Source organism: Stylophora pistillata, chromosome 11 (genome assembly GCF_964205215.1).
Source record: "Stylophora pistillata chromosome 11, jaStyPist1.2, whole genome shotgun sequence".
Classification (NCBI taxonomy): domain Eukaryota; kingdom Metazoa; phylum Cnidaria; class Anthozoa; order Scleractinia; family Pocilloporidae; genus Stylophora; species Stylophora pistillata.
In genome coordinates, this window is record NC_142529.1 from 26,406,831 (window position 1) to 26,432,306 (window position 25,476).

General features: G+C 38.4%; 1 protein-coding gene and 1 long non-coding RNA gene across 4 annotated transcripts in view; one reads left to right on the forward strand and one right to left on the reverse strand.

Moving 5' to 3' along the window:
• The window catches only part of LOC148720868 (uncharacterized), a 222,254-nt gene that overhangs the window by 158,730 nt on the left and 38,048 nt on the right, over positions 1–25,476 (forward strand). The window lies entirely within an intron of this gene.
• LOC111338619 (uncharacterized) overlaps positions 1–25,476 on the reverse strand; it is a 34,338-nt gene that overhangs the window by 4,278 nt on the left and 4,584 nt on the right. For 2 of the 3 annotated variants that reach the window (XM_022945126.2, XM_088737825.1), the window contains exons 4-23: positions 19,292–19,421; positions 18,419–18,857; positions 17,413–17,894; positions 16,966–17,020; positions 15,867–16,128; positions 15,081–15,216; positions 14,545–14,584; positions 13,749–13,824; positions 12,784–12,827; positions 12,607–12,653; positions 12,158–12,188; positions 12,001–12,032; positions 11,161–11,296; positions 10,286–10,498; positions 8,460–8,546; positions 8,108–8,167; positions 7,500–7,559; positions 3,949–4,035; positions 3,229–3,288; positions 2,018–2,167 (exon numbers count right to left, since the gene is read on the reverse strand). In XM_022945126.2, the coding sequence (XP_022800861.2) occupies positions 2,018–2,167; positions 3,229–3,288; positions 3,949–4,035; positions 7,500–7,559; positions 8,108–8,167; positions 8,460–8,546; positions 10,286–10,498; positions 11,161–11,296; positions 12,001–12,032; positions 12,158–12,188; positions 12,607–12,653; positions 12,784–12,827; positions 13,749–13,824; positions 14,545–14,584; positions 15,081–15,216; positions 15,867–16,128; positions 16,966–17,020; positions 17,413–17,894; positions 18,419–18,857; positions 19,292–19,421 (2,627 nt within the window). The remainder of the gene's footprint in view (positions 1–2,017; positions 2,168–3,228; positions 3,289–3,948; positions 4,036–7,499; positions 7,560–8,107; positions 8,168–8,459; positions 8,547–10,285; positions 10,499–11,160; positions 11,297–12,000; positions 12,033–12,157; positions 12,189–12,606; positions 12,654–12,783; positions 12,828–13,748; positions 13,825–14,544; positions 14,585–15,080; positions 15,217–15,866; positions 16,129–16,965; positions 17,021–17,412; positions 17,895–18,418; positions 18,858–19,291; positions 19,422–25,476) is intronic. The other variant, XM_088737826.1, reaches the window with a different exon arrangement.

The window sequence follows — 25,476 nt, forward strand, 5'->3', positions numbered from 1 at the left end:
TTTACAAAGGAAGTGGAAATCGAAGAAATTGTGAATTGTTTGCTGCACCAAGGCTCGACAAAGACTATTATATAGGCGATTGATTGAGGGCGCTGAAAATATGCAATATTTGAGACCGTCCAACATGATCGGTTCCTTTATAGTTTATCTTGAATTAAGCCTTTATTGACAGCCGTTGATAGTAGATCTCTATTACATGTCTTTAGTACGTTTGGTTGTGCCTGTTCACGAGATAATTTGTTGATAAAACTGCAAGTATATGAAATGAACAAAATGTTTTCATATTTTGATTACGGACACCCGTTCTTAAAGGCACAGAAAATCAGAAGGGTGGAATGGCGAAAAATCAGTCTATAAAGGTAAAATTCTCATCCAAGCGAATAATTACCAAAATGAAAAGGCACTGCACGTCGGCGCAATATTTTCACAACACAATAATTACCTGTATCGCTTCATGCTAATAACACTTAAAAATCCAACCAGTCTTCAGACTCGCTGGAAAAGTATCATACAGAACTAACCTCCTGCTTTGTCTGGATAACTATCGCTGTTTTTGACAATTCTGAAGGCGAGGGCGACTGAAGAACCAAGATCGCGCTTCGTAACTGGACGGCCAGCCTAAGTCAGCAAACAGCACACAACTCCAAACAAAATAACTCCCCTATACCGCTATTTGTTAAGACGTGGTTTTAGTATTAAAAACCCATTCAAAGGATCAAATATAACAAACAAGGAGAAGTATCATACATATTTTCCAACTTAAAACCACGCCAAAGGGCGATGTCTTCATCTAACTCAGTGTACAAACATATGGAAGCGCTTGGCGGCCTAAAGTTGATGACCACTAACTAGTTACTGTAACGTCACGAAAAAGTATTTCCGCGGTGTCCATCAGTTTAGAAACATCACAAGAAACAAAGGATGGTTTCATTCCATCTCTTTCACATTTTAGGTCATTGATACGATCTTTTATTCTCATACAAGGCCTTTTATTCCGCCTGTTCCGCAAAATCAGTTATATGTCTGCAGATTTCGGGCTTTGTTATGTTCGAACCGGGCATTCTGCATTGTCAAAGAATAACAACAGCAGCGGTGACAAACGAAAACCAATATAAGTGTCAGGGAACTATGGTAGAAATAAAGGTTATAATTCCCATTTTTTTTTAAAAATCGAGTTTCCAGATGGGATTTGAACCCACGACCCTCCGAGTACTAGATCACGGAGGGTCGTGGGTTCAAATCCCATCTGGAAACTCGATTTAAAAAAAAAAAAAATTGTTTATTTCATCTTTAAATTCCCATTTAACGCGAAATTGGCCAAGTCAGTAAGATTCCAACATTCATTACGGCCATAAATTTCGCACTCCACAAATAACAACCTCCAGAAAAACTGACGCCGCAAGCAATTTTCAGCGTCAATTCGTCTTCAATGCAATGATTCGGACCCACTCTTATTTACAAATCACTGACCGTGTGGCTAGCCTCGTTATAACTCGACAAGTTCGAAGATTTGATATAATAATAATAATACATTTATATAGCGCCTTTTCTACAAGATTCAAAGGCGCTGTTTACAAAAATTAGTAAAGCTAGAAAGTAAAAATACTCACAAGAAATTGACATTAAAAATAGGCGCTAACTACACAATAGATAAATGTACACGATAGATAGGAACTATTTATCGATTCATAAACATCATGATTCATAAACTCGAATAAAAAGAAATGTTTTATGCATTTAAAATCGTCAAATAATAACATTCTCTACTGTTTTTATTAATCTTCTGCAGCCTGAAAAGAGGAACGAAATGCTGCGTTCTGATTGGCAACGCCAGAGAGTGATTAGAGTAAGAAGCCTGATAATGTGCTGTTGTAAAAAAATAAAAAAATAAATAAAAACATGAGCCTTTCTTGTGGGTAAAAGCGGTACTAAATCTCTCTACTGTTTATGAGAGTGTCCTTGAAGAAAGGTAATGAATACAGCAGAATCATTGCTGCTGCTGCTGTACATCACTTACTGCAGCTTGGGGTTATCCTTGCTCCAGTTTCGTATCCATGGTAGGGCATCTTTTCGAGATCCTCCTGTACGCCAGTGCTGGCACTGTATAACAATTTTTCTACACTTACACTTGTTTCACCTCTCTGTTCCTTACTCGCAACTGCAAAAACTAAACGTGAAAGAGCAATGGCAAGTATCAACGTTTCCCGCTAGGAAAGCTTTCTCTCATTGTACTGGAGATACCCTCCGTAACGGGTTTTATCTTACAATATCATTGTCCATGTATGTAACTGTAACTAGGGTTTGATCTTCGAGGATTGTTAAACATTATTATAATTCTTTGTTTTCACGTCTGTGACGTCGTATAGTTTATGTGTGTATGTTGGCCATACTGCACCTTCAATATAAACTTTTAACTTGGCGTCACGCACCTCGTTAGCTGGTTACCATCTCATATCCGACGCGCGCTTACGTAATAATTCTTAAGGACTATATTTGCTCCAGTGACTATAGAGATGCATGTGCTCTGATTGGCCGAGGATTTCGTCATATCTTGTCATAATCACCTCGCCCGAGGTGACTACAGCAAGATATGACTTTATGTAACACGAGTGCAAAGTTGTAACACGGGTACAAATTACAAACAGCGCGCACACTCTGTCGGAATTTCGTCTGTCTAGACTTTCTGTGATGCTTTTTCATGTAAATTATTAATAAATAACAACAACATTTGTCGAGCAATAAGGTGTAAATAGGCGCTACAAATTTCACTCTCCCTTCGAGCAAGTGCAATTTCGATGTTTTAAAAAAATTTACTCGTAGCTATTAATACCAAGTTGCACTCGAAATCATATTATTGCCTATACGAGTAACACTTTTCAAATGAAAGGTATAATCTTTTTGCCGTTTGAGTCAAAAGAACCTATCAAATTCTGGTGGAAACCGGCTATTTATCTCGGTACGAGTGATCAAAACAATTAAACCAGAACGGTTTCAACATCGAAACGAATACTGACAACAGAATTCGAAAGCAACGAAGAAATTATACTAAAACAAATGTATGCCTCAGACTCAGTAAATAACATAATATAATCCCTTGGACTTCATCTCGGGATTATTCAACAACATTCCCTTGCTGTTAATTAATCAACTCGGTGAATAAAACCAACTTGAAGTTATCTACTAGTAGCATCGTTAGTCAAACACAGTCTAACGTATCTCCTATATTACCTTGGTTTCCATCATCTGACAACGTGGCTTCGTCTTCCCCATCGTATCCATTTTCGTTTACTACACATTTTGTAAAAAGATGTAGAGAAAAATATAAGGGTAAATGCAAATATGGAATTTATCCGAGAGTTTTCCACCCGATATCTCACGAGTGAGCTCAGCGATAGAGTGAGATATCCAGTTAAGAGAAATTCCATATCTTCAAGCAGCCATGTAATATTTTGTTAATTATCTGAACACAACAAGCCTTTTACTGACAATAAAATTCGACAAACGTCCTTGGATTGGAAACGGTCAACGCTTTGCCATTTATTCATCAACCTGAAGGAGTCGCGTGAAAGGCGAGTGACGTGTCAGCAGCTGATTGGCGATCTCAAAGTTAACACACGTAATCAGTTATCGTTATTTTACATCAGTGCAGTTACGGCTTTTCTCAGGGATGGAGATCCTTGTAAAGCATCCCAGTTTATATCAGTAATAAAACAAGTTCTCTTCATTACGATTTTACACAGGTTTGTTCTTTGAAAGAAACCACTTTTGTTTTCTTTACCTCCCAGCCCTTCATCAACAGCGCCACTAGTTCTCTCTATATTGGGTTTTACATTGCCTGACATGGAGTTTATACGGAGGGAACATCTTGACGAATAAGACTGGTTACATGTAAATAATATACGGGTTGTATTGTGAGTCAAAACCAGCTTAACGCATCTCGTAGATTACCAGTATGTAGCTTTTTATCGTCTGATGAATCAGTTGACGTCGCTTCGTCATTCCCCTCATATCCACTTCCGTTAACGGGTTCTCTAACTGAAAAATAAATTACATGGATAGATATACAAACTGGAGGCTTTCATCTACTAAAATACTACACTAAATTATTGTAGTTGTTTCGTTATCTCGAGCAAAAATAATTTTATTTATTTATTTATTTATTACGAATATTTAGACAGGGTAGCCCAGTTGAGCAAATAGCTGGTTTAAATGAAGCCCTGTGAAACAAAATCCAGAAAACTAAATTAATAATAATACAACTACACAGAGATTAAATATAACTATTAAGATATAACTATGTAAACATTATTATTATTATTATAACTATACAACTGTTATTGGTTATAACAAATATAACTAACTAGATATAACTATTGACCCGGATCTTTCCGATCAGCGTCAATATTTATTGGAAGTAGTGCGTAAGCTTATTTTTTAAATTTTGGAAATTATAAATATTTCTTAAGCTAGACGGTAATCTGTTTCAAGTAGTGGCCCCATGGCTGCAAAACGAGTTTTTAAATTTCTGGGTCTTACCAAAGGGCGGACGAAGTTTGTCTTTATTACGGGTGTTATAGGAATGTATACTGCTAGCGTGGCTGAATTCGTTGAGAAGATAAGAAGGAGCTAAACCATGTGGGCACTTGAAAACAAGAATAAATACTTGAAGATCTCTGCGAGATTGTTGCCGGCGATGGCCAACTAAATATAGATTTGATTTTACGCGATTCAGTCTTACGTGGCTCAATGAACCTCGCGGCTCGCAATTGAAGTTTGTCAAGATAATCTAGGTTTTTCTTACCCGACGTACACCAAATCACAGAGCAGTAATCAAAAAGAGGAAGAATCATGCTGTTATATAGTGTTATACAGGCCTCTTTAGGAAGGATTTTGTGCGCCTTACGCAGCATGCCCAACCTAGATGATATCTTTTTAGCTACATAGTCGCTGTGATCACTCCAGTATTGACTTAATTTTAGAAATACTGCCGTTAAAAAAAACTAGGAGAACAACGGAAGGCAAAGTATCCTAATAACTGGATTTCCTTGGACGAAAAGAGTGAATGAAAGTCTTTCAGCATTGAGCACCAATTTTTCTTAAAACGAAGTAATTACTCGAACTTCCGCAAGACTGAACGCTCGAGTCTAAAAGTGCAATATTATTGTCCATGTATGTAACTTTAACTAGGGTTTGGTCTCCGAAGATTGTTAAACATCATTAAAATTCCTTGCTTTTGCGTCTGTGACGTCGTATGTTGGCCTTACTGTAGCGTCACTATAAACATTTAATTTACTCCAGCTCCCAGTCAGTTTTAGTTGCTTAGTTATTCCAGGGTACATAATTTCGAGTTCATCGAGTTCTTCGTTACCTGTTTCAGGTAATAATAATAATGGTAATAATAATAACAATAAAGGGGACAGGTTTCTAAAGATACTGGGGTGCTTCGTCGGTTTTGGATGTAAAAAAAAAATTTTGTTTCATGACTGAGTCGATAATGCAAATTGCCAGCACTATTAAATTTCCAAATCCGAATATTGATTTTCTGGTGTTCTGATTGGTTCCGCTTAACGGCTCATAGTCCTAGTCACCTTGTATGGAAATTTATTATCCAACTACACTTAGACGAGTACAAATAACGCCATCGACGAGTACAAATATCACGCGGTATTTGTACTCTAGAGTACCGGAAACACAGGTTTTCTCGCATCGCGCAAGCGAAGAATTGAATTGTAGTTACGAAAAAAAAGAAATGACGGACAATTTGAATCATATTTCTGACGACGAAGAGTCAGAATGGCTGAAAAATATACATCCAAGTTCATTAGATGAATCCAACGAAGAAAAACAGCTAGACGACCTGGAAATTCCTTCATATATTGAAGAAAATAGAAACAGCAACAGGACAACGCGGCAATTCCGTTCCGCTTCGCATACTTCTGTCACGCACTCCCCGTAAATAAATATCCGCGAAATTCGCCCGCACTGAAATAACAGTATGGCGTGTTGGATAATAAATAACTTATTAGACGTTTTGTTGTGTAGTATCGCTGAGTATTTTTACTCGTTATTTGTATTTTGACGAGCCCTACGGGCTCAACTCGTAATACGGCACAACTCGTAAAAATAAGTATATCTTATTAGACGTCTTGATGTGTAGTATCGCTGAGTATTTTTAGGAGCCCGTAGGGCGAGTCAAAATACAAATAACGAGTAAAAATACTCAGCGATACTACACAACAAAACGTCTTATAAGTGATTTGTCATCCAACACGCCAAACTGTTGTTTCAGCGGGCGAATTTCGCGGATATTCATTTACGGGGAGTGCGTGACAGAAGTATGCGAAGCGAAACGGAATTGGCGCGTTGTTGTGTTGTTGTTTCTATTTTCTTCATTAAATGAAGAAATTTTCTGGTCGTCAACCTGTTTTTCTTCGTTCGATTCATCAAATGAACTTGGATCTATATTTCCCAGCCATTCTGACTCTTCGTCGTCGGAACTATGATTCAAATTGTCCGCCACTTTTTTTTTTTTTTTTAGTAACTACAATCCAATTCTTCGCTTGCGCGATGCGAGAAAACCTGTTTAACCAGTACTACAATAGACGAGTACAAATACCGCGTGATATTTGTACTCGTCTATGGCGTTATTCGTACTCGTCCAGGTGTGGTTGGATAATAATTCAGCGATACTACACAACAAAACGTCTAATAAGATATATGTATTTCACCCATACTCTAAATAGCCAAACGTTCCAGATTTAGTGCACTTTAATAAAACAAAAATTCCATTCGCATATGTTGGATACGAGATTGGTTCTATCCTACTCGGCGTGACGCACCTCGTTAGCTACTTACCATCTCATATCCAAGGCGCGCTCACGTAATAGTTTTTAAGTACTATTTGCTCCGGTGACAATGGAGATGCATGTGCTCTGATTGGTCGAGGATTGCGTCATATCTTGTCATAATCACCTCGCGCGAGGTGACTATGGCAAGATATGATTTCATGTAACACGAGTGCAAAGTTGTAACACGGGTGCAGATTACAAATAGTGCTCACACACTGTCAAAATTTCGTCTGTCTTGACTTTCTGTGATGCTTTTTCATGTAAATTATTAATAAGTAACAACAACATTTCTCAAGCAATTAGGTGTAAATAGGCACTTGTAAATTTTCTAAGACTACAAATTTCACTCGCCCTACGGGCAAGTGCAATTTTGTCGTCTTAGAAAAAATTTACTCGTTGTTTGCACCAAATCCCACTAGAAATCATATTGTTACCTAAGTATACGAGTAACATTTTTTAAAAGAAAGGTATGAACTTTTGCCTCGGACGCAGTAAACACCGTAAAAAAATAATCGCTTCGACTTTGACTCGGGGATTATTCAACAATATTCACTTGATGTTAATTAATCAACTCGGTGAATAAAACCAACTTGAAGTTATCTACTAGTAGCATCGTTAGTCAAACACAGTCTAACGTATCTCCTAGATTACCTTGGTCTCTATCATCTGACAACGTGGCTTCGTCTTCCCCATCATATCCACTTTCGTTTACTACACATTTTGTAAAACGATAAAGAGAAAAATACATGGGTAAACGCAAATATGGATTGTAAATTTTCAGAAGACTACAAATTTCACTCGCCATACGGGCAAGTGCAATTTTTCTTGTCTTAGAAAAGATTTACTCGTGGTTATTTACACCAAATTGCACTCGAAATCCTATTATTAACTGTATGAGTAACACTTTTCAAATGAAAGGTATGATCTTTTTGCCGATTGAGTCAAAGGAACCTATAAAATTCTGGTGGAAACTGGCTCTTTATCCGATACGAGTAATCAAAACAATTAAAGCAGAACGGTTTCAACATCCAAACGAATATTGACAACAGAATTTCAAAGCAACTAAGAAATTATATTAAAACAAATATATGCCTCAGACTCAGTAAATACCGTAAAATAATCCCTTCGACTTCGTCTCGAGATTATTTGACAATATTCACTTGATGTTAATAAATAGCGAATAAAACCAAATTACCTACTTAAATAATATGGTAGTAGCATCGTTAGTCAAAAACAGTCTAACGTATCTCCAAGATTACCTTGGTCTCCATCATCCGACGACGTGGCTTCGTCTTCCCCATTGCATCCATTTTCGTTTACTACACATTTTTTAAAAAATAAAACAAAGCATCCCAGTTTATATCAGTAATAAAACAAGTTCTCTTCATTACGATTTTACACAAGTTTGTTCTTTGAAAGAAACCACTTTTGTTTTCTTTCCCTCCCAGCCTTTCATCAACAGCGCCACTAGTTCTCTCTGCATTGGGTTTTACATTGCCTGACATAGAGTTTACATGGATGGAACAACTTGACGTATAAGACTAGTTACATGTAAATAATACACGGGTTGTATTGTGAGTCAAAACCAGCCTGACGCATCTCGTGTATTACCGTTACGTGGGTTTTCATCATCTGATGAATCAGTTGACGTCGCTTCGTCAATCCCCTCACATACACTTTCGTTAACTGGTTCTCTAACTGGAAAAGAAATCACATGAATTACAATGAAAGTTTTTCAGCACCGAGCACCAATTTTCCTAAAACGGAGTAACTACTCGAGCTTCCGAAGAAACGCTCCTGTCTAATAAAATGCAAGCTGTTTGGTTTCATCCTCTAATGTGGTCACCAAATCTGCATCGTCTTGCCAGGCGTTCGAAGTGGAGACACGGAAAACTGGGGATAAGAATAGCGAGCCTCCCCTACTAGGTTTGCCTCTGTTCACAAACATGCTTTTGCCTTCTGCTCAAACAACCGGTGGGGGGTGGGTGGGTGGGTGATATAGAAGCCAAATTTTCTGCTCACAGTTCTCAACATAATTAAAGTATCGTCTGTCGTCGTAGGCCGTAAGCTAAAATGATCTGGCTGGTTTTTCCTTCTTTCCGCCCTATCCTTGATCAAAATAAATCCGTGTAGACCTTACAAAGGAATATTCAATTGGAAAGAAAAGGGCTTTTAATTCTTAAAATTGACGATGAAAATTCCCAGCGATAGATATGGAAATATTCCGTCGGTCCGTATGCTACAATCATCAAGGTGGTTTTCCCTACTTTTTGTTCAACTCTTGATAAAAATACACCTTTATTCCACTCGCGCTTGTTGGATATGACATGATTTTAGCCATCTTGGCCCCACGGGCTTCGTTGGCTATCTAACATTTCATATCCAACGCGCGTTCGTGGAATAATCATTAAATTCATTCATTCACTAAACCGCAGAGCACCTAAATGATTTTCATATATTCAAGTTCATTGATTTGTCACTTCACGAGTTTAATACGAACCAACGTGATGACCACCACCGAGTTAGCTTGTTCTCTCAGTTGCTAGAGCACTGGACCTGGGTATCGCAGAGGTCATGGGTTCATATCCCGTACAGGCCTGAATTTCTTCAGGCCTTATTTTCACTACTGTCTAAGTAGTGTTCATTACTGCGAGGAGCGCTTTCATATTTAGAGCCCTGTATCTAGCTTGATCAACCAAATCAATCAATCAATCAACACTTTCTTTAGACAGGGTGCGTTCTCACACAAGTGGTTTTCAGAACGGCCCTGTAAACACCCACTCATCCCACCCCAGGGGAGGACATCCACCACACAATCTCGTGCGTGGGAAATGAACATACCTACCTACCTACCTACCTACATACATACCTACATACATACATACATACATAGGGCCAATTCCCACCCATCCCACCTAGGGGAGGACATCCACCACACAGTAATCTCGTGCGTGGGAAATTAACGTCTCCTACCCCTAACCCTGCAGGAGACGGGGCTTTCGGTTTATTCGTCCTTATCTGAGAAGACTAGAATATCTATCCATTCCTTGATATTATAGAAAGGTGGCAAATTCTCCTCAGTTATTTTAAGACCATGAGTATTGGTCCGGCCGGGGCTCGAACCCTCGACCTCCCGCACAACATAATCAGGCGCTCTACCCAGTTGAGCTAACCGGGAGGCGGTCACGACAAATAAATTTACATTTGAAAAGCAGCGACATTTGTATCATAACAAGGTTATCTTAAGCCTCACTCCTGTTCAAAGGCTTGGCAACTATGCACACAACTGCAAGATGGACTATTCTTCTCAAGAAATTACTTACGACGGGTTGAAGTGTTCGCCCGAATCAACTTTATCATTATCGACTATTATTATCATTACATCAACATTAATGAATCAATCATTATAGGTAAAATACAGCATCATAAGAACTTACCGAGTGTACTAACGTCATGTAGAGGTTCCGGAGGCGGTAATGGGTCAATATTTTGGGCCCAGAGGCTAAAAAATAACCTCTGCATGTCGCCATCTCGAACCAGCCGGCGCAATGTATCTCGAGTCTCGTCCCAATACTCAAACAAAGTTTCTCCGAGGTAGACATTAGTTGTGGATGTAACTCTAACAGTGACAAGGCCAGGTTTTAAAGAAGCTGAAGCACAAAGCACATACAATGTAAACGGATATGTTCCAAAAAAGTGACAATTGTTTAAAAAATTGTGGCGTAGATGCAATGGCATTACGGCCTAACGTCGGACACCAGGTCGAGAGGTATGGGTTCGAGATCTGGCTAAACGGCAAACAGTTCGGAAAAAGGAAACCAAATAGACCATTTTACAGTTGTGTACTTAGTTTCCAAGCCTTTGATTTGAAGTGAGGCTGAGGGTGACATTGTTGTGATAGAGACCAGTATCTAGTTAGCATGATAACAAAGAAATTTGCATTTGAAAAGCAGCAACATCTGTATCATAACTAGGTCACTCTTAGCCTCACTCCTGTTCAAAGGATTGGCCACCAAGCCCACAACTGTAAAAAGGACTATTGCAAAGCGTTCAAATTTGTTGGACTACCATTTCTTGTAGGAGGTGTGGCAATACTCCCAGTCGCTTCAAGCTACGGTATTCGATGTAGGCTCCAAGGTTAATAGCCTTGATACTAAATAGAGTACCCTACAGAATCTTTTTTGGCGAAAACAGTTGGTATACTAGATTCACCACACGAATCTTTACAGGTTATCGTGGAAGGTGTGGAATTAAAGTCATTATGAAAAGACACTGTTCCTAACGTGGAGAAACAGAAATATTTGATACTTACCGGGAACTTTACCAATGAGATTATGGGAATTCTTTTTTTCCAGCTCTACTGTACCAATGTCTTCGAATTTTGCAAAAGCAACGCTGAGATCAAGCGGTAAGGCTTCGGTGAAAATCACGACGAATTCTACTCCACCCTGAAAGAAGATCGTGCTGATCTTAAAATAATTCCAGATACACACGAAGGACGTTCAAGGCTACATGATAGGAAATAAGTCACGCTAAGCTAGTGTCACGCTATGTTGTACAGGAAGATCTGTCACGCCACACTCTGTTGAACAAAGAGTGATCAATTTTTTCATGCTCCTTTCTGTTCAATACAGTGTCTGGCTGAAAGGTAAATGTAACTGATAAAAAGATCGAACTAGTGTGACGCACACGAAGAGATAACGTGTATGGCATACGCAATTTGATTAGTGTTTTAGTTACATTCGTTTTTGTGGCTCCTGCATGAAACTTTTCCGACCTTATGCGATGGAACAGTGGAACGGCGGAACATCCTTAAACACGGAATGGCGGAATAAACTAAAACGCGGAATGCGTTGTTGTATGAAACAAAAGTTTCAAAAAAAATGGAATTTTGATGAAATAAGAAACAATTAATGATTAACAGGTAAAATTAAAAGAAGCTTTGAAAAAAATTCAAACCGTGCTTTAAAACAGGCTTTAGATTTTGGTGTGAAAAGGGTAAAGCTCACAATCGCCTGCGCCCATTCCGCGACTGAGATTTCAGTTGGTACCATTTAAAACCAACCAAACCAAAGAAAGGACATGTACAATTACTCTTATTTTTGCCACGTCAAATGCGAGGAAACATTCGTAATAAAGCAAAAGTCTGCACCTTGATGGAACTTCTGTTTGGGATCATTGTAACTGCAAATAAACAAAAAAATGCCTGTCAGTTGAAGAAAAAAATCTGGAGAAGGTAAATTTAACGCATTCCCCCGCCCCCCCCCCCCCCCCCCCATCTAAAAAAGAAAAGGAACCAGTATACTTACTTGATTTTTTATCAGTAACTGCGGCTCTGATCTACAAATAAAGAGAGGTCGGGAGAGCTACTTAAGATTTACCTCGCACATTTTATATCGAAACTGGCTATACATAGAAATTGCTTTATAGCTTTCCACACGCAGCTTTCTTTCGAAAATTTTCGGAAAGGGCGTTTTGGTCCCTGGGATAGCAATCTCAGTGTTTCCATGGGAACGCCAATTCAGATATCAATTTTGCACCAATAAATTTCACGAAAAGTTTCTCGATTTGAGCATTCATGGTCTCTAACTCAGGGAGCGAAAAATTCTTCGCGTGGAATCTTTGGAAACTAAGGATAATTTACAGGTAATTAAGCCGTGCAAAAATTTATCTCAAAATAAGTTGTCGCGAAATAACGTTGCTCTAAATAACCATCGTCTACACTATCTATTTCAACAAAATTTGATGCGCCACATACCTTTGAAGCAACATCACTTAAGACAGAAAGACCACCTCGATTATCCGCTATATAAAATAATCAGCAAAACAAGTGACATAAACGACATAAGTTAAATTTCAGAGTGGCTCGTTTTCCTTAAGGATACAATACGTAAAAAGAGTAATGTTAAATCTGAATGCAAATGAATAAAATTACCTTCTACGGTGTCAGTCAAGCTGAATTCATCCCAGTCGATAGCCCTAACAAAAAAAAAACAAAAACAAAACATAAATGATGAAAACCTTCCAAATATTGTAATCACAACCTCATTTAACGTTAGTCTGATGTGAAATGTCATTCAATCAAAAGACATTCACACAAAATCACCTACGCTGAAAAGGATCTTCAAGCTTACGTCTGCTAAAAGATAACTCCTGTTTATGAGGAACACCCAAATCAGAGTATCTTACGAAAACTCAATGTCGCAGATTGTTGCATACCAGCTGCATTATGTACAGTGCAAGGTAAAATATGTAAAAAGTGTTGGCTTCCATACAGAGTGTGACGAATGATCGTGCATATTATCGTGCATTATCAAATACCCCTATCACATATGTGATAGAATAATTATAACTGTGTATATAGGTTGATGATCTTGGCATTAAATTAGTTTTTTGGTTTCTGCTTGATCAAATGTAGTTGTCCGCTGCCATAGCGCTCGTTACACAGAGGTGTACGCGAAATCGATTAAGCAGTGTAGATTATAGCACCCGCAACTCTACGATTCATCTGCCGCTGTGTTGTGCAGTCTATCGTCAGTTCCAGTTTTTACTTTATTAATCTGCACCTAAAGTCAGATACCTGTGGGATCATTCCAGGGAGGGGTTCCTCCGCCGGGAGTGAATTCAGTCCTGATGATGATGATGATGATGATGATGATGATGATGATGATGATGATGATGATGATGATGATGATGATGATGATGATGATGATGATGATGATGATGATGAATCTGCACCGAGTCATTTTGAGCTTGAATTCTTCGAAATTCAATCGCTGTGCTGTGGGTTTGAAATTCAAACCATACCTACGAAGTTTCGTTAACATCCGGAATAATCCCCTTTCCGAGTTGCTTTGCCAATAAGAATTAACGTGTGAATTAAAATATGATTACACTTACGGTCCTTGTGGGAGACTTTGTATCGTCAAATCTTCATCAAGATGCGTGTCTTTAGACTTAGAGCCAGACAGATGTTCTGGGAACAACAAATTCATTAATATTGATAAACCAGTCATGTAATACGACAGGTAAAAGTAGTCACCTGAGGATTTAATTACCTAGGCCCAGTTGTTCGTAAGCTGATAAGCTCTAACCCAGGGTTTCTTTATCTCTTTGTTAAAAAGCCTATCACGATACTTTTCTCTAGACTTTGAAAGGCATCCAATCATCAAATTGTAGACAAAATGAATCATACTGAATTTTCTTTTAAAACTTTCAGATCTTAAATCAGATTCAACACTTACCCTGGGTTATCTTAACCAAGTTTTGAACGTGGCCCAAGGTCTAATATAACACAACAACAAGCTTAAAAGTTACCCCTTTGCGGAACGATATGAGCCGAAAAGAAATCAATCAAACGGCCTGCCAAAAACAAACTTTTTGCGCGTTTTCTTCATATCATCGTTTCTAATCCATCAAAAATTTTTTGCATGCCCACGACTGGTTTAACATATCACATGACCGAAAATGCCCCAGCCAAACGTGGGAAATAGGCCGCGGTAATATTCCTTAAGTGATATTTCCCAATTTTCAGACCTACCGTCCACTACAATGAAGTCTTCGTTTAAAACTGAATTTACGACGAAAAAACAATTTGCTGATGTTACAAATGGCGCATAATTGCCTTCGTTCATAAAGTCGTACCAGAGAAATATCTAAAGATATTTTCGCGCCATATAGAGGCCCATCTACCAACCTGGTGTACACTCAGGCTTCCTTGTACCTCTAATCTCGGTCTGTCATAAAACAAATAAATGATTGATCACACAATGATAACATTTTGTCCACACTAACAATAACTGGTTAGATAGAGATCATATTCAATCTGCATTCTCATTGGAGTTCCTAGTCTTATGCTTCAGGATTGAGTAGATTTCATTTTCTTTTTTGCCAAAGAAACGTGTGAGTTCCTCACTAGAAGCAAAACCCCTGACCTCGGTTGCTCGAAAGGATGGATAACGCTATCCGCCGGATAAATCTCTATCCGGTGGATAGCGCAGTGCGTTTTTTTAACACATCCGCTGGATAGCGTTCTATCCTTCCGCCTTTTGCAAAACTGGGCCCATTCCATCAGATTTTGTGGGCTGATGCTTTAACACTGAGCTTAAGAAATGTCAATAGCGTCGTGCGAGATAATAGAATATAAAAAGAAAGTTACTTTTTGAACTCAGATGCTATTCGTTGCGTCACGAATAACAAGTAAACAAAAATCGCCTCGACTGCCTGATGTACCTGACTTTCTTCCGAAACGATGTAAAGGGCTGAATTTCCTTTTAGGATTCTTCTCAATGTTTTTCCATCCCATACACGAGGAGACCCATGAAATTGAAGAGTACTATCCTGGTTACTGATTGATGCACAAGAAAACCTGTTCAGACAAGCAAACTACGTATCAATTTTTACTATGGATTCCAAGCTTGTCACGCTAAACCTTTGTCCAAAGTTCATAGAAGAAATCCAGGACCCGATTGTTTAAAAGGCGTTAGAGATAATCCAGGATTAAAATTTGCAACTCATCCTTGATTTATCTTGAAATAGATTGTATATTAGTGCTTACTTTTGCGGGGTTTTACGTTAGCGTAACATGAAACTGATGTAAAGAATGTCAACAATTAAAACTGTCGGCAAAGGTATGAAACTTAATCGGAGATTTTGGCTGACCCTCGCATTGCGTAAAAGTTCTTTGAACAGCCCGACCTGTTATGGTTAGGGCAAAAGTAGATTTCGGTGCTGAGAAGACAATTCTATGCCTTGTTTACCTCACAGGTCACTATCCCGGGAACACGCCAAGCACAAATCAAAACTTCAAGAGTACCTAATCAAACTTCAAGAATCAACAGCCTCTTTATGCATGAATGGAAATGAGCGAAACTCCCTTGAATATTACGTTTCTGGGGTAAATCACAATTTAATCAGCTGGAAGTACATTTCATCAGGTCAAAAAATTGTATCTGCACTTAGCACTTTTTTTTCGATCAAAAATAAATTATTTCGACTCGTGTATCAATTCAATATTACCTTCCACTCTTGTCTAAGAACGGAAAAGTCTCTTGAATTTTACTCCTCACCATCTCTGCTGACATGTCTTTGGAAAACTGGACGCTTTTTTGATACTGTCTTGTCTTAGGCTTTCTCATTCTTGCCATCTCAATAGTGGTTGGCATGTACACTTTCCCCTCTCCACTTGCCAATTCATTTTTCTTTAACAACATCACATTTCTAAAGTAAACACCCTCTTTTACGGCTGCTTTAACTTTGGTAACGTTCTGAGGAGATCCTCCTAGAAAACAAAGTTATTTAAAGCAAATAGTCTATGGTGAATTCGCCCCAATAAAAGTTCCCCCGCCACTTTTGCGAGTTCGCCCCCTAACATGAAACAAATGGACCTTTGGCTTGAAGATAATAAAAATATTGTTTCAAGAGCAATCCACACAAAAACGGCTCCTTGAGTGCGAAAAGAAAGTATTTCGGAATTCAATATGCGCACTCGGGTGTTGCATTTCATGGCGACAAAAGAAATAACGAAAGAGTTGAATGATTTTGGGGCGAACTACTAAAATTGCGGGCGAACAGGTTTAACGTTAGGCGGTAAACTCGTAATGGCGATTCGGGGTGAACTTGCAATGGAGCAAATGATTAGAGGCGAACTTGTAATGGGGCAAATTCATCAGTTACCATAGCATTTTATCATGCATCTTCACTTTACTTTAATTAAGTAGGGCGCTCACATTAACAACATGACAGTTTTTTTTTTCATGAATAGAGCTTGGCGGAGACTTTACCCTGGATGTCATCTTGATATAGGAAAGAATTCTGAGGCTGACTCGTGTTATACAGATTACAGGAATCACTCATGCAGTTGAACCTCAATTGTCAGGACAACCTCAGAATTTGAAAAAGCTTCCCGTGAGTATCCCTGTCAATTCTTGAGGAGTGGTAGATTAAGTGGTATCTCTATTCAGGGGACAACCACGCTACTAGAAAAACTGCCCCCAAAATAGAGGTATACCTTCAATTTAGATAACAGATACAATAGAACCTCCATTCAGGAGACAACCTAAAAGAGGAGAATAAAGAATCATGGATCTAAGCTTAGGTAACCCATAAATTTAAGTACCTTTAGACGTTAGGGACGTTTCAAATCCTACACCTAAGTCCTCTGACGACAGTGGCTGCAAAGTAAAAATACGTAGTGAATTATTTATGGTTCAAATTTCAATGCTATCTTAGATTTAAATGCAGATTTGGAAATTGTAAAATGCAATGTAGAAGACTTGAAAAATGTTTTCTTGTATTGTAAGGATGTTTAAACAATAGTTTACAGGTAATTAGAAAAAACGGTTCAAGAAGCCAGTGATAAACAATATCAATACTTTTTGTTTCAGTACTTGTTTATAAAAATAAAGGGAAAGGATGAGGCCCTTTATCAAGGAGAAGTAAACACCAATTTAAATTCTGGCCAATTGCAGGGGTGTTCATTTGAGGGGAAGTCCTTACTTGAGGATTTAGTATTATCAGATTTAAATTTCCCAAACCAGATATATCTTAATCTACAGCTTAATACCTCAACATCAGGAGTTGGCAGAGTCGAAGGTCCACTACTTTCTGGCTCTTTCTCTGCAATTGGGAATGAGTCAGTATTCTCAATATCAGATTGTCTTTCTTGATCACCAGACTTTAAGTTTTCTGTCTCCTGCTGGCCCCCCACTAAATCAGTTCTATTACTTTCTGGCCCTCCTTGCTGAGATATTTCAGTGGTGTGCGCAGTTGTTAAGGCCCCGAGGCTTCTTTCTAGGGATGACTCTGCAGTAACGGTGTTCTGTGATTGCTGAGAAGATGCAATCGAATCATCTAAGCTTTGGAGCTGAGGGGTAAGCGTTGAAGCTTGTGGCACTGACTGCAACCCTGTATTGTCAGAGTCTAGCAAAAGTGGCATCTCAAAGCTTTGTTGAGCAGGTACTGTGTTTAAGGCATTATTTCCAACTGGTAGCACAGGAGCAACAGGAATCCCTCCAGCATTAGGTACCAGAATTATAGGTACACCCCCTAAATATGAGAAGAATAACTTAGCTAAAATGAACATTTTCTCCTTCTTAAATCAAGATTACAAACAAAGTAAATAACAAGAACACTTTGTTTAGAGGGTGTACCATAAACCAAGTGATTGAATTTCTAATACACTACACACACCAATTAGGGAAAAATGCTTATCAATTGATTATAAATGTACCAGGGGTAAGGTATCACCTTAGAGAGAACTAGCTTCCATAGCTACATGAATCATTGCAGCTGCTGAATCATGAAGTCACTTGCAGCAATGCCACTCCCCTTTGACAGAAGAGTCTAGCCTACTGCAGTTTTCCCCCAACATCTCATCAGGTTTCTCTTACAATTTGCTGCTACCCACTTGTATTCCTTGGTGGAGAAAACTGTAAGAGCGAAATGACTCTTCCACAAAGGTACCACATTGCCCTAGGTCACTTAAAATCTGACCTTTCAATCTAGATTCCAGTACAGTCCACTATCATTTGTACATACACCTGGAAAACATCATTTTGCTGGCACCTTACCCATTGTATTAGGCAGCAACAAAATACTTTGTGTCACACTTGTTTGCTGCAGATTCATGGGTGGTCTTTCATTTGATAACTCTACTTCACTTTTCTCAGCACCTTTATCAGCCTGCCCTAATACCAAAGTTGGATAACTTGAATTGTTTAGAGATGGAATGTCGTGGATGGGAAGAACACCAGGTAGCTTTTCGGAGCTTGGTTGAGCAGGACTATTCATTGATGATAGTGACATTTTTTCTGGGCTCACACTGCTTGTCAACTCTTCACTTGTCGTAATCTGATCAAATGAACGCTTTATTCCCGTCTGCTCCCTAAGGGACTCATATCCAGAATCAGATTCAGTCAACTCTCTACTTGTTGTAATCTGGTCGAATGAACGCTTCATTCCTGCTTGCTCTATAAGGGACTCATGTTCAGAATCACCCTTTTCATTATCCTAGCACAAATGATACAGTTAGTTTGCCATGATGTTTATAATTGGTGACAGTCATGAAATTTGTACTCAATCCCTCTCTAAGCTCCCCTGCCTTGTGTCCCTCCTCTTATCTGCACTCAGGACTGACACAGTATCAACTTCAGTAGCATGAAGGGTTTATTGCATCAACCTGGACAGGATGCTACTCTGTCACAGATTATCTCCTGACAGGTTGCTGGTGCTCATTCACGTCCCTTTTGAGAGGTGGAAGGAAAAAGGAAATGGGAAGGTTGCAACTGTGAATGCACTTGCCTCCCATTTCTGGGGCCCAAGTTCAATTACTAGATCCCGCGTCATGTATGGATAGAGTTTTAGTAGGTAATAGTTCTTACTCCAAACAAACCCAATCATTGGTAAACTTTCATTGACGCCCCACTTTCCCTCTTCTTCCATACCTCTTCTATAAAAACATAAAGAGCTGAGTTTCCTTTAATCGTTCTCTTGATGTAACGTCCATCCCAAATGCGACGTTCACCATGAAATTCTAATCTTGTGCGTTGGTCAACCACTGAAGCGCAGTAAAACCTGGAAGAAAAGGAGCTAGTATTAACACCTACAGCTTTGATGAAGTATTTGGATTAGATCAGGAAAGCTAATTAAAATAAATACTCTGACTTCAAGCCTAGGTCTGTATTTAATCTTAGATCAAATCAAAGTTTATTACTTGACCCTCCTAAGGGGAAAATGCTTGCCACGTTGGGCGATACATCATTCTCTACTGCTGCCCCGTACTTATGGAATGCTCTGCCAGCTGAATTACGTGATATTCAATCATTTTCCATTTTTAAATGTAAGCTGAAAACTTATTTATTTCGTGCAGCTTTCTCAAAGTACCCTGCCTGACAATTACTTTTATTAGTATTACTAATTACGTTCCTTATTAAGATCCTTATTCCTAATTAAGATCCTCATTATGGATATTCCATATTATTCTTATTTTTAACATACATTGTTAATATTAATGTACATGTAATTAGTTTTATAAATTGGAATTTTCTGTAGTATTTTAAGTTGTTAAGCGCTGTTGATCATTGAATGAAAATAGCGCTCTAGAAGTTATTAAATTTAAAAATATTAAATTAAACTTATTTTCACCTACAAATACAGTTGAACCTGTATGACGGGGCACCATGTCAAGTGGTCACCATGTATAAAGTGGTCGATTGTCAAAGTCCTAAATTTGTTTCCCGTTAATCCCTGTAACTGTCACCTCTATGAAGCGGTCAGCTCTATTAAGCAGTTGCAGTACCACAGGCCTGTTTGTATTGTCTTCCACCCGTATTGAATGGTCACTTAAAACGATACCTCTGATTCTAAAATAATAAACCACTCAATGCCGGACATACCAGTATGCCACGAAAACCTGTGTTAGAATGCTGAAGATAAATGACAGGGAGGGCCCCCGTTTCAAAACGCCCAATGAAGACGAGGGTAAATGCACATGGATGTACAATTCGAAATCCCCCCTATAGAACTCTTCATAGGTGTAGAACAGAGTGGTCCTTGAGAGACTTCTTCCCTGGTGCAATATCTTTTCATAGAAATATTTTAGCATCTATATTTTTATTTAGTATATATATGTTATTATATTTCTATTTAGCGTATATAAATATATATGTAATCTTTTCTCGTGGTGAATGGATCTCAAAGAGCGCTCAACTCTTGGAGAAGCAATTGCATACTATTTGAAACCGGTTCAAGACATCAGGAGTGATTCATCATTTTATTGCTACAGTCCTGTTTCGTATGGCCAAAGGTTGGCCACGCTCATCAGGCAACATCAACGAATGACCATTAAATTTAAATGCTGGCGGTTTTGATTATATATATATATTGATTATATATATATATATATATATATATAACAAGTTAAAAGGCCTCGAGCCAACAGTGACGCCGCGCCAGAAGGATCCAAAAGGATTCACAGTCCAAACCTCGATAAATGGTAGGAGACGTAGTGTGGCACACGAGGACGGACAACATCGAGCGAAGGAAGACATATACTCAATAAAAAGTCTAAAAAGTTTAATAAAAAATGTTTCGGTCCAAGACCTTTATCAGTTGTAATACGATGACTTAAAAATTCCTTAAATAGATTTATATAGGGCGTGGTGACACATATAAACAAACACAGTAATTACTACGCGAAAAATTATCACTATAAAAAGAAATGGAAAAATTGTCGAATCCACTGAAAATGTAAAGGAAACAGCGTTGACTTGAAAGGCGAGAATTGCACTAAAATTCCCAATTAACGCTAAGACTGGAACCTTTGATGCCCGCCAAGTTTGAAAAAATTCTCCGCATTAATTATAGTTTATTCTGTTTTTGGAGTGAAATTCCTGGCGCTTATTCAAGGCGAAGGGTGCCAGAGAAAACAGCTGTGCGCTCCAATATGCTTCTTTGGTAATTAGAAGTTTCTCGATGTTACCTGAATTGTTTACTGTTGCCTGCACTTGATCAATGCATTGGAATGAGAAATCGCTGAAATCACGTGGTGTTTTTTTAAAATGTACCGCTACTTCACAGGTCTTTTTCTTAGTGACCATAGCAGACTTGTGGTTGCGAAATCTAACTCTAAAGTCATTTGTTGTGGAGCCAATGTATTGCGATCTTTGTCGCAACTTCTTGGTTGAATCTAATTCCTTTCTAAGTTTTCAAACAGGCAAAAGTTACAAGATACGATCGAAACTTTCCTGTGATTCTAAGAACATAATTTATTTGGCTTCGTGCAAGAAATGATAATTTTTCGCGTAGTAATTACTGTGTTTGTTTATATGTGTCACCACGCCCTATATAAATCTATTTAAGGAATTTTTCAGTCATTGTATTACAACTGATGAAGGTCTCGGACCGAAGCGTTTTTTATTAAACTTTTTAGACTTTTTATTGAGTATATGTCTTCCTTCGCTCGAAGTTGTCCGTCCTCGTGTGCCATACTACTTCTATATATATATATATATATATAACTGCAGACAGTACTGTTTCGGCCTTCTGGGCCTCATCAGTGCAGTGCTAATGCTAGGATGGAGGAGAACCAATATGGTCACCCCAAACGATCCAACCTTTGTGGAAAAATATTGTAGTAAAAATATTGTAGTACACGAGGACGGACAACTTCGAGCTAAGAAAGACATATACTCAAAGAAAAAGTCTAAGAAAGTTTAATAAAAACGTTTCGGTCCGAGACCTTCATCAGTTGTAATACAATGACTTATAAATTACTTAAATAGATTTATATAGGGCGTGATGACACATATAAACAAAAACAGTAATTACTACGCGAAAAATTATCACAATAAGAAGAAATGGAAAAATTGTCGAATCCACTGAAGATGTTAAGGAACCAGTGTTGACTTGAAAGGCGAGAATTGTACTAAAATTCCCAATTAAAGCTGAGAATGGGACCTTTGATGCCCGCCCAATTTGAAAAAATTATCCGCATTAATTATAGTTTATTCTTTTTTTAGAAAAAATCCGAGCCCCAGATGGGACTTGAACCCACAACCCTCCGTGATTTAGTCGGATGCTCTAACCACTGAGCTACTGGAGACTCTATGGTGAGCAAGGGTCAATTTGTGGGCCTCGACTGGAACCGCATCGCGTGGCTACACAGCCGAGTATTGGTAAGCAACTATGAAAACTCACTAACAGCATCACGCTGTCACATTAAGGCATATCAAGATGCGGCCAACCAACCTCCAAAGTGAGCATGTAAAGATGAAACAATTTTTTAGTGTAATAGAAAAAATCCGAGCCCCAGATGGGACTTGAACCCACGACCCTCCGTGATCTAGTCAAATTCACCCTTGCTCACCATAGAGTCTCCAGTAGCTCAATGGTTAGAGCATCCGACAAGATCACGGAGGGTCGTGGGTTCAAGTCCCATCTGGGGCTCGGATTTTTTCTATTACACTAAAAAATTGTTTCATCTTTACATATTCTTTTTTTGGAGTGAAATTCCTGGCGCTAGAGAGAACAACTGTGCGCTCCAATATGCTTCTTTAGTAATTAGAAGTTTCTCGATGTTACCTGAATTGTTTACTGTCGCCTGCACTTGATCAATGCATTGGAATGAGAAATCGCTTAAATCATGTGGTGTTTTGTTGAAATGTACCGCTACTTCACAGTTGGCGCCATCCCGTTAAGGCCCCTAACATTGAAAGCGAAGGGGTTGCTGAGGTCAAGGGATGTTTTAAATGTAATAGAACAAGATACAATCTTTGTCGCAACTTCTTGGTTGAATCTAATTCCTTTTTAAGTTTTCCAACAAGCAAAAGTTATAAGATACGATCGAAACTTTCCTGTGATTCTAAGAACATAATTTATTTGGCTTCGTGCAAGAAATGTCGCCTACAATACATTGGTTCCACAACAAATGACTTTAGAGTTAGATTTCGCAACCACAAGTCTGCTATGGTCACTAAGAAAAAGACCTGGCAGTTTTAAAACGAGATGGTGCTAACAATTCTTTGAGATTTTTCGATTGATGTTAGCACCATCTCGTTTTAAAACTGCTAGCGAGAGACAAACCATTCCTCATAACAATGGCTGCTTTAAATGCGATAGGAAAAGATGCGACCTCTGTCAGAATTTCTTTGTTGAATCTAAATCATTTCTCAGCTTTCAGACGGGCAAAAATTACACCATTCACTCCAGTCTTTCCCGTGATTCTAAAAATGTGATTTGCTTGGCTTCCTGCAAGAAATGACGCCTGCAATACGTGGAATCTACCACTTCCCACTTTACAGTGAGATTTCGAAATCACAAATCTGCTATGCTCACAAACAAAACAACTTGTGAAGTAGCGATAGACTTTAACAAAACCCCACACACCCTGGACGATTTTTCGTTCCAATGCAATAATCAGGTACAGGCCCCTAGTGGCTCTTTAGAGATCGATAGGCGTTTAATCACAAAAGAGCCTTATTGGAGTGCTCAGTTGTTCCCTTTGGCACCCCATGGTTTGAATAAAAGAAAGGAATTTCATTCGAAAAATAGAATTTGCTATAATTAATTTTCCATCTGATATTAGGCGCTACTAATTGATCGTTCAAAGGCCCTTTTCTTGGATTTTGTCGGCCCTTTAGGTGTGGATTAGACTTAGAGGCCCTGCCAAGGGATCTTATTATGATTAGTATCATTTAAGGGCCCCTCCAGGGATTTTGTTGCTAATTTGCCCTTTCGGGCTCCAAAGGTCTTATTTTGGGATTTTGTTTTTACAGTTGTAGTTAAAAGTGGGCCTTCCCTTTTTTAATGCTTGCCGCATTGCTTCTTTGCAATTGGTTACGCCACTCATTCTAACATATTTAGTATTCTTATCTCTTAGTTTTTAAGGTTTGTTTCGTGTATTTTGTCCATTGCTTTCTTTGTAATTAGGTTTTTTGTTATCTTTTTATTAGCACCAGTTCATTAGTCGTAATCTGTAATCACGTAATCATTAGCACTTCGATCCTATTTAATACTCTTTTTTTACTTCAAAGTTGTAAATAACTGAAGAAGGTCTCTGACCAAAACGTTTTTTATTAAAATTTTTTATATTTTTTACGTCAGAAGTTGTTCATCCTCGCAAATTTTAAATTTAGGAAAATAAAAATTAAAACTTCGCACCAAAACTTCGCACTAAAGATCTGTTTCGAAAGGGTTTAAAGTCCTCTCTCGTCAGGTGGATAAGATACTAGTTGACTAACGATCCTCTTATTAATTGACTGTGAACCCCCAATATTTTTCAGGCTGATATATTGCATGTCAAGTCAGGCTTTGATGTTGCAGTATTTTACCGGGCCAAACATATCTATATATATATAGAAAGTTTAAAAATTGCGAGGATGGACAACTTCTGACGTAAAAAATATAAAAAATTTTAATAAAAAACGTTTTGGTCAGAGACCTTCTTCAGTTATTTACAACTTTGAAATAAAAAAAGAGCATATATATATATATAAGGTGTGACTTGATTTTCGTAGAACAGTGCTCAATACATAGAAGTAGAGCGAAGTATATATTGTGGGAGGAAAAAGACAAGTAAACTACAAGTTCATCCCTACAAGCCTGTTTCGTGGTCGCCCACTCATCAGGGGATTTCTGAGTTTCACACAAATTTTCTGAGTTTCACACAAATCCCCTGATGAGTGGGCGACCACGAAACAGGCTTGTAGGGATGACCTTGTAGTTTACTTGTCTTTTTCCTCCCACAATATATATATATTAGATATAGCTCTTTGGCATACAAAGCTTTGCTTTCATGTCCAAATTGAGCACTCTATCTAGGATGAGTCATTGCCGTTGCAATTGCGCATGCTCGCTGGTTTACTCTAGTTTGAGCACTCTGGCATGGCTTAGACGATACCACAAAGGTTGGGTCGTTTGGGGTGACCTTCTCGGTTCTCCCCCATCCTAGCATTAGCACTGCACTGATGAGGCCCAGAAGGCCGAAACAGTACTGTCTGCAGTTAGTTATATATATATATATATATGAAGATTGAACTTATCAATAAGACATAACTTTTTCTGTGACTCTGAGTTTCACACTTACGCCATTATCAGACAGATTTTAATCTGTCCAAATTGACGATGAGAT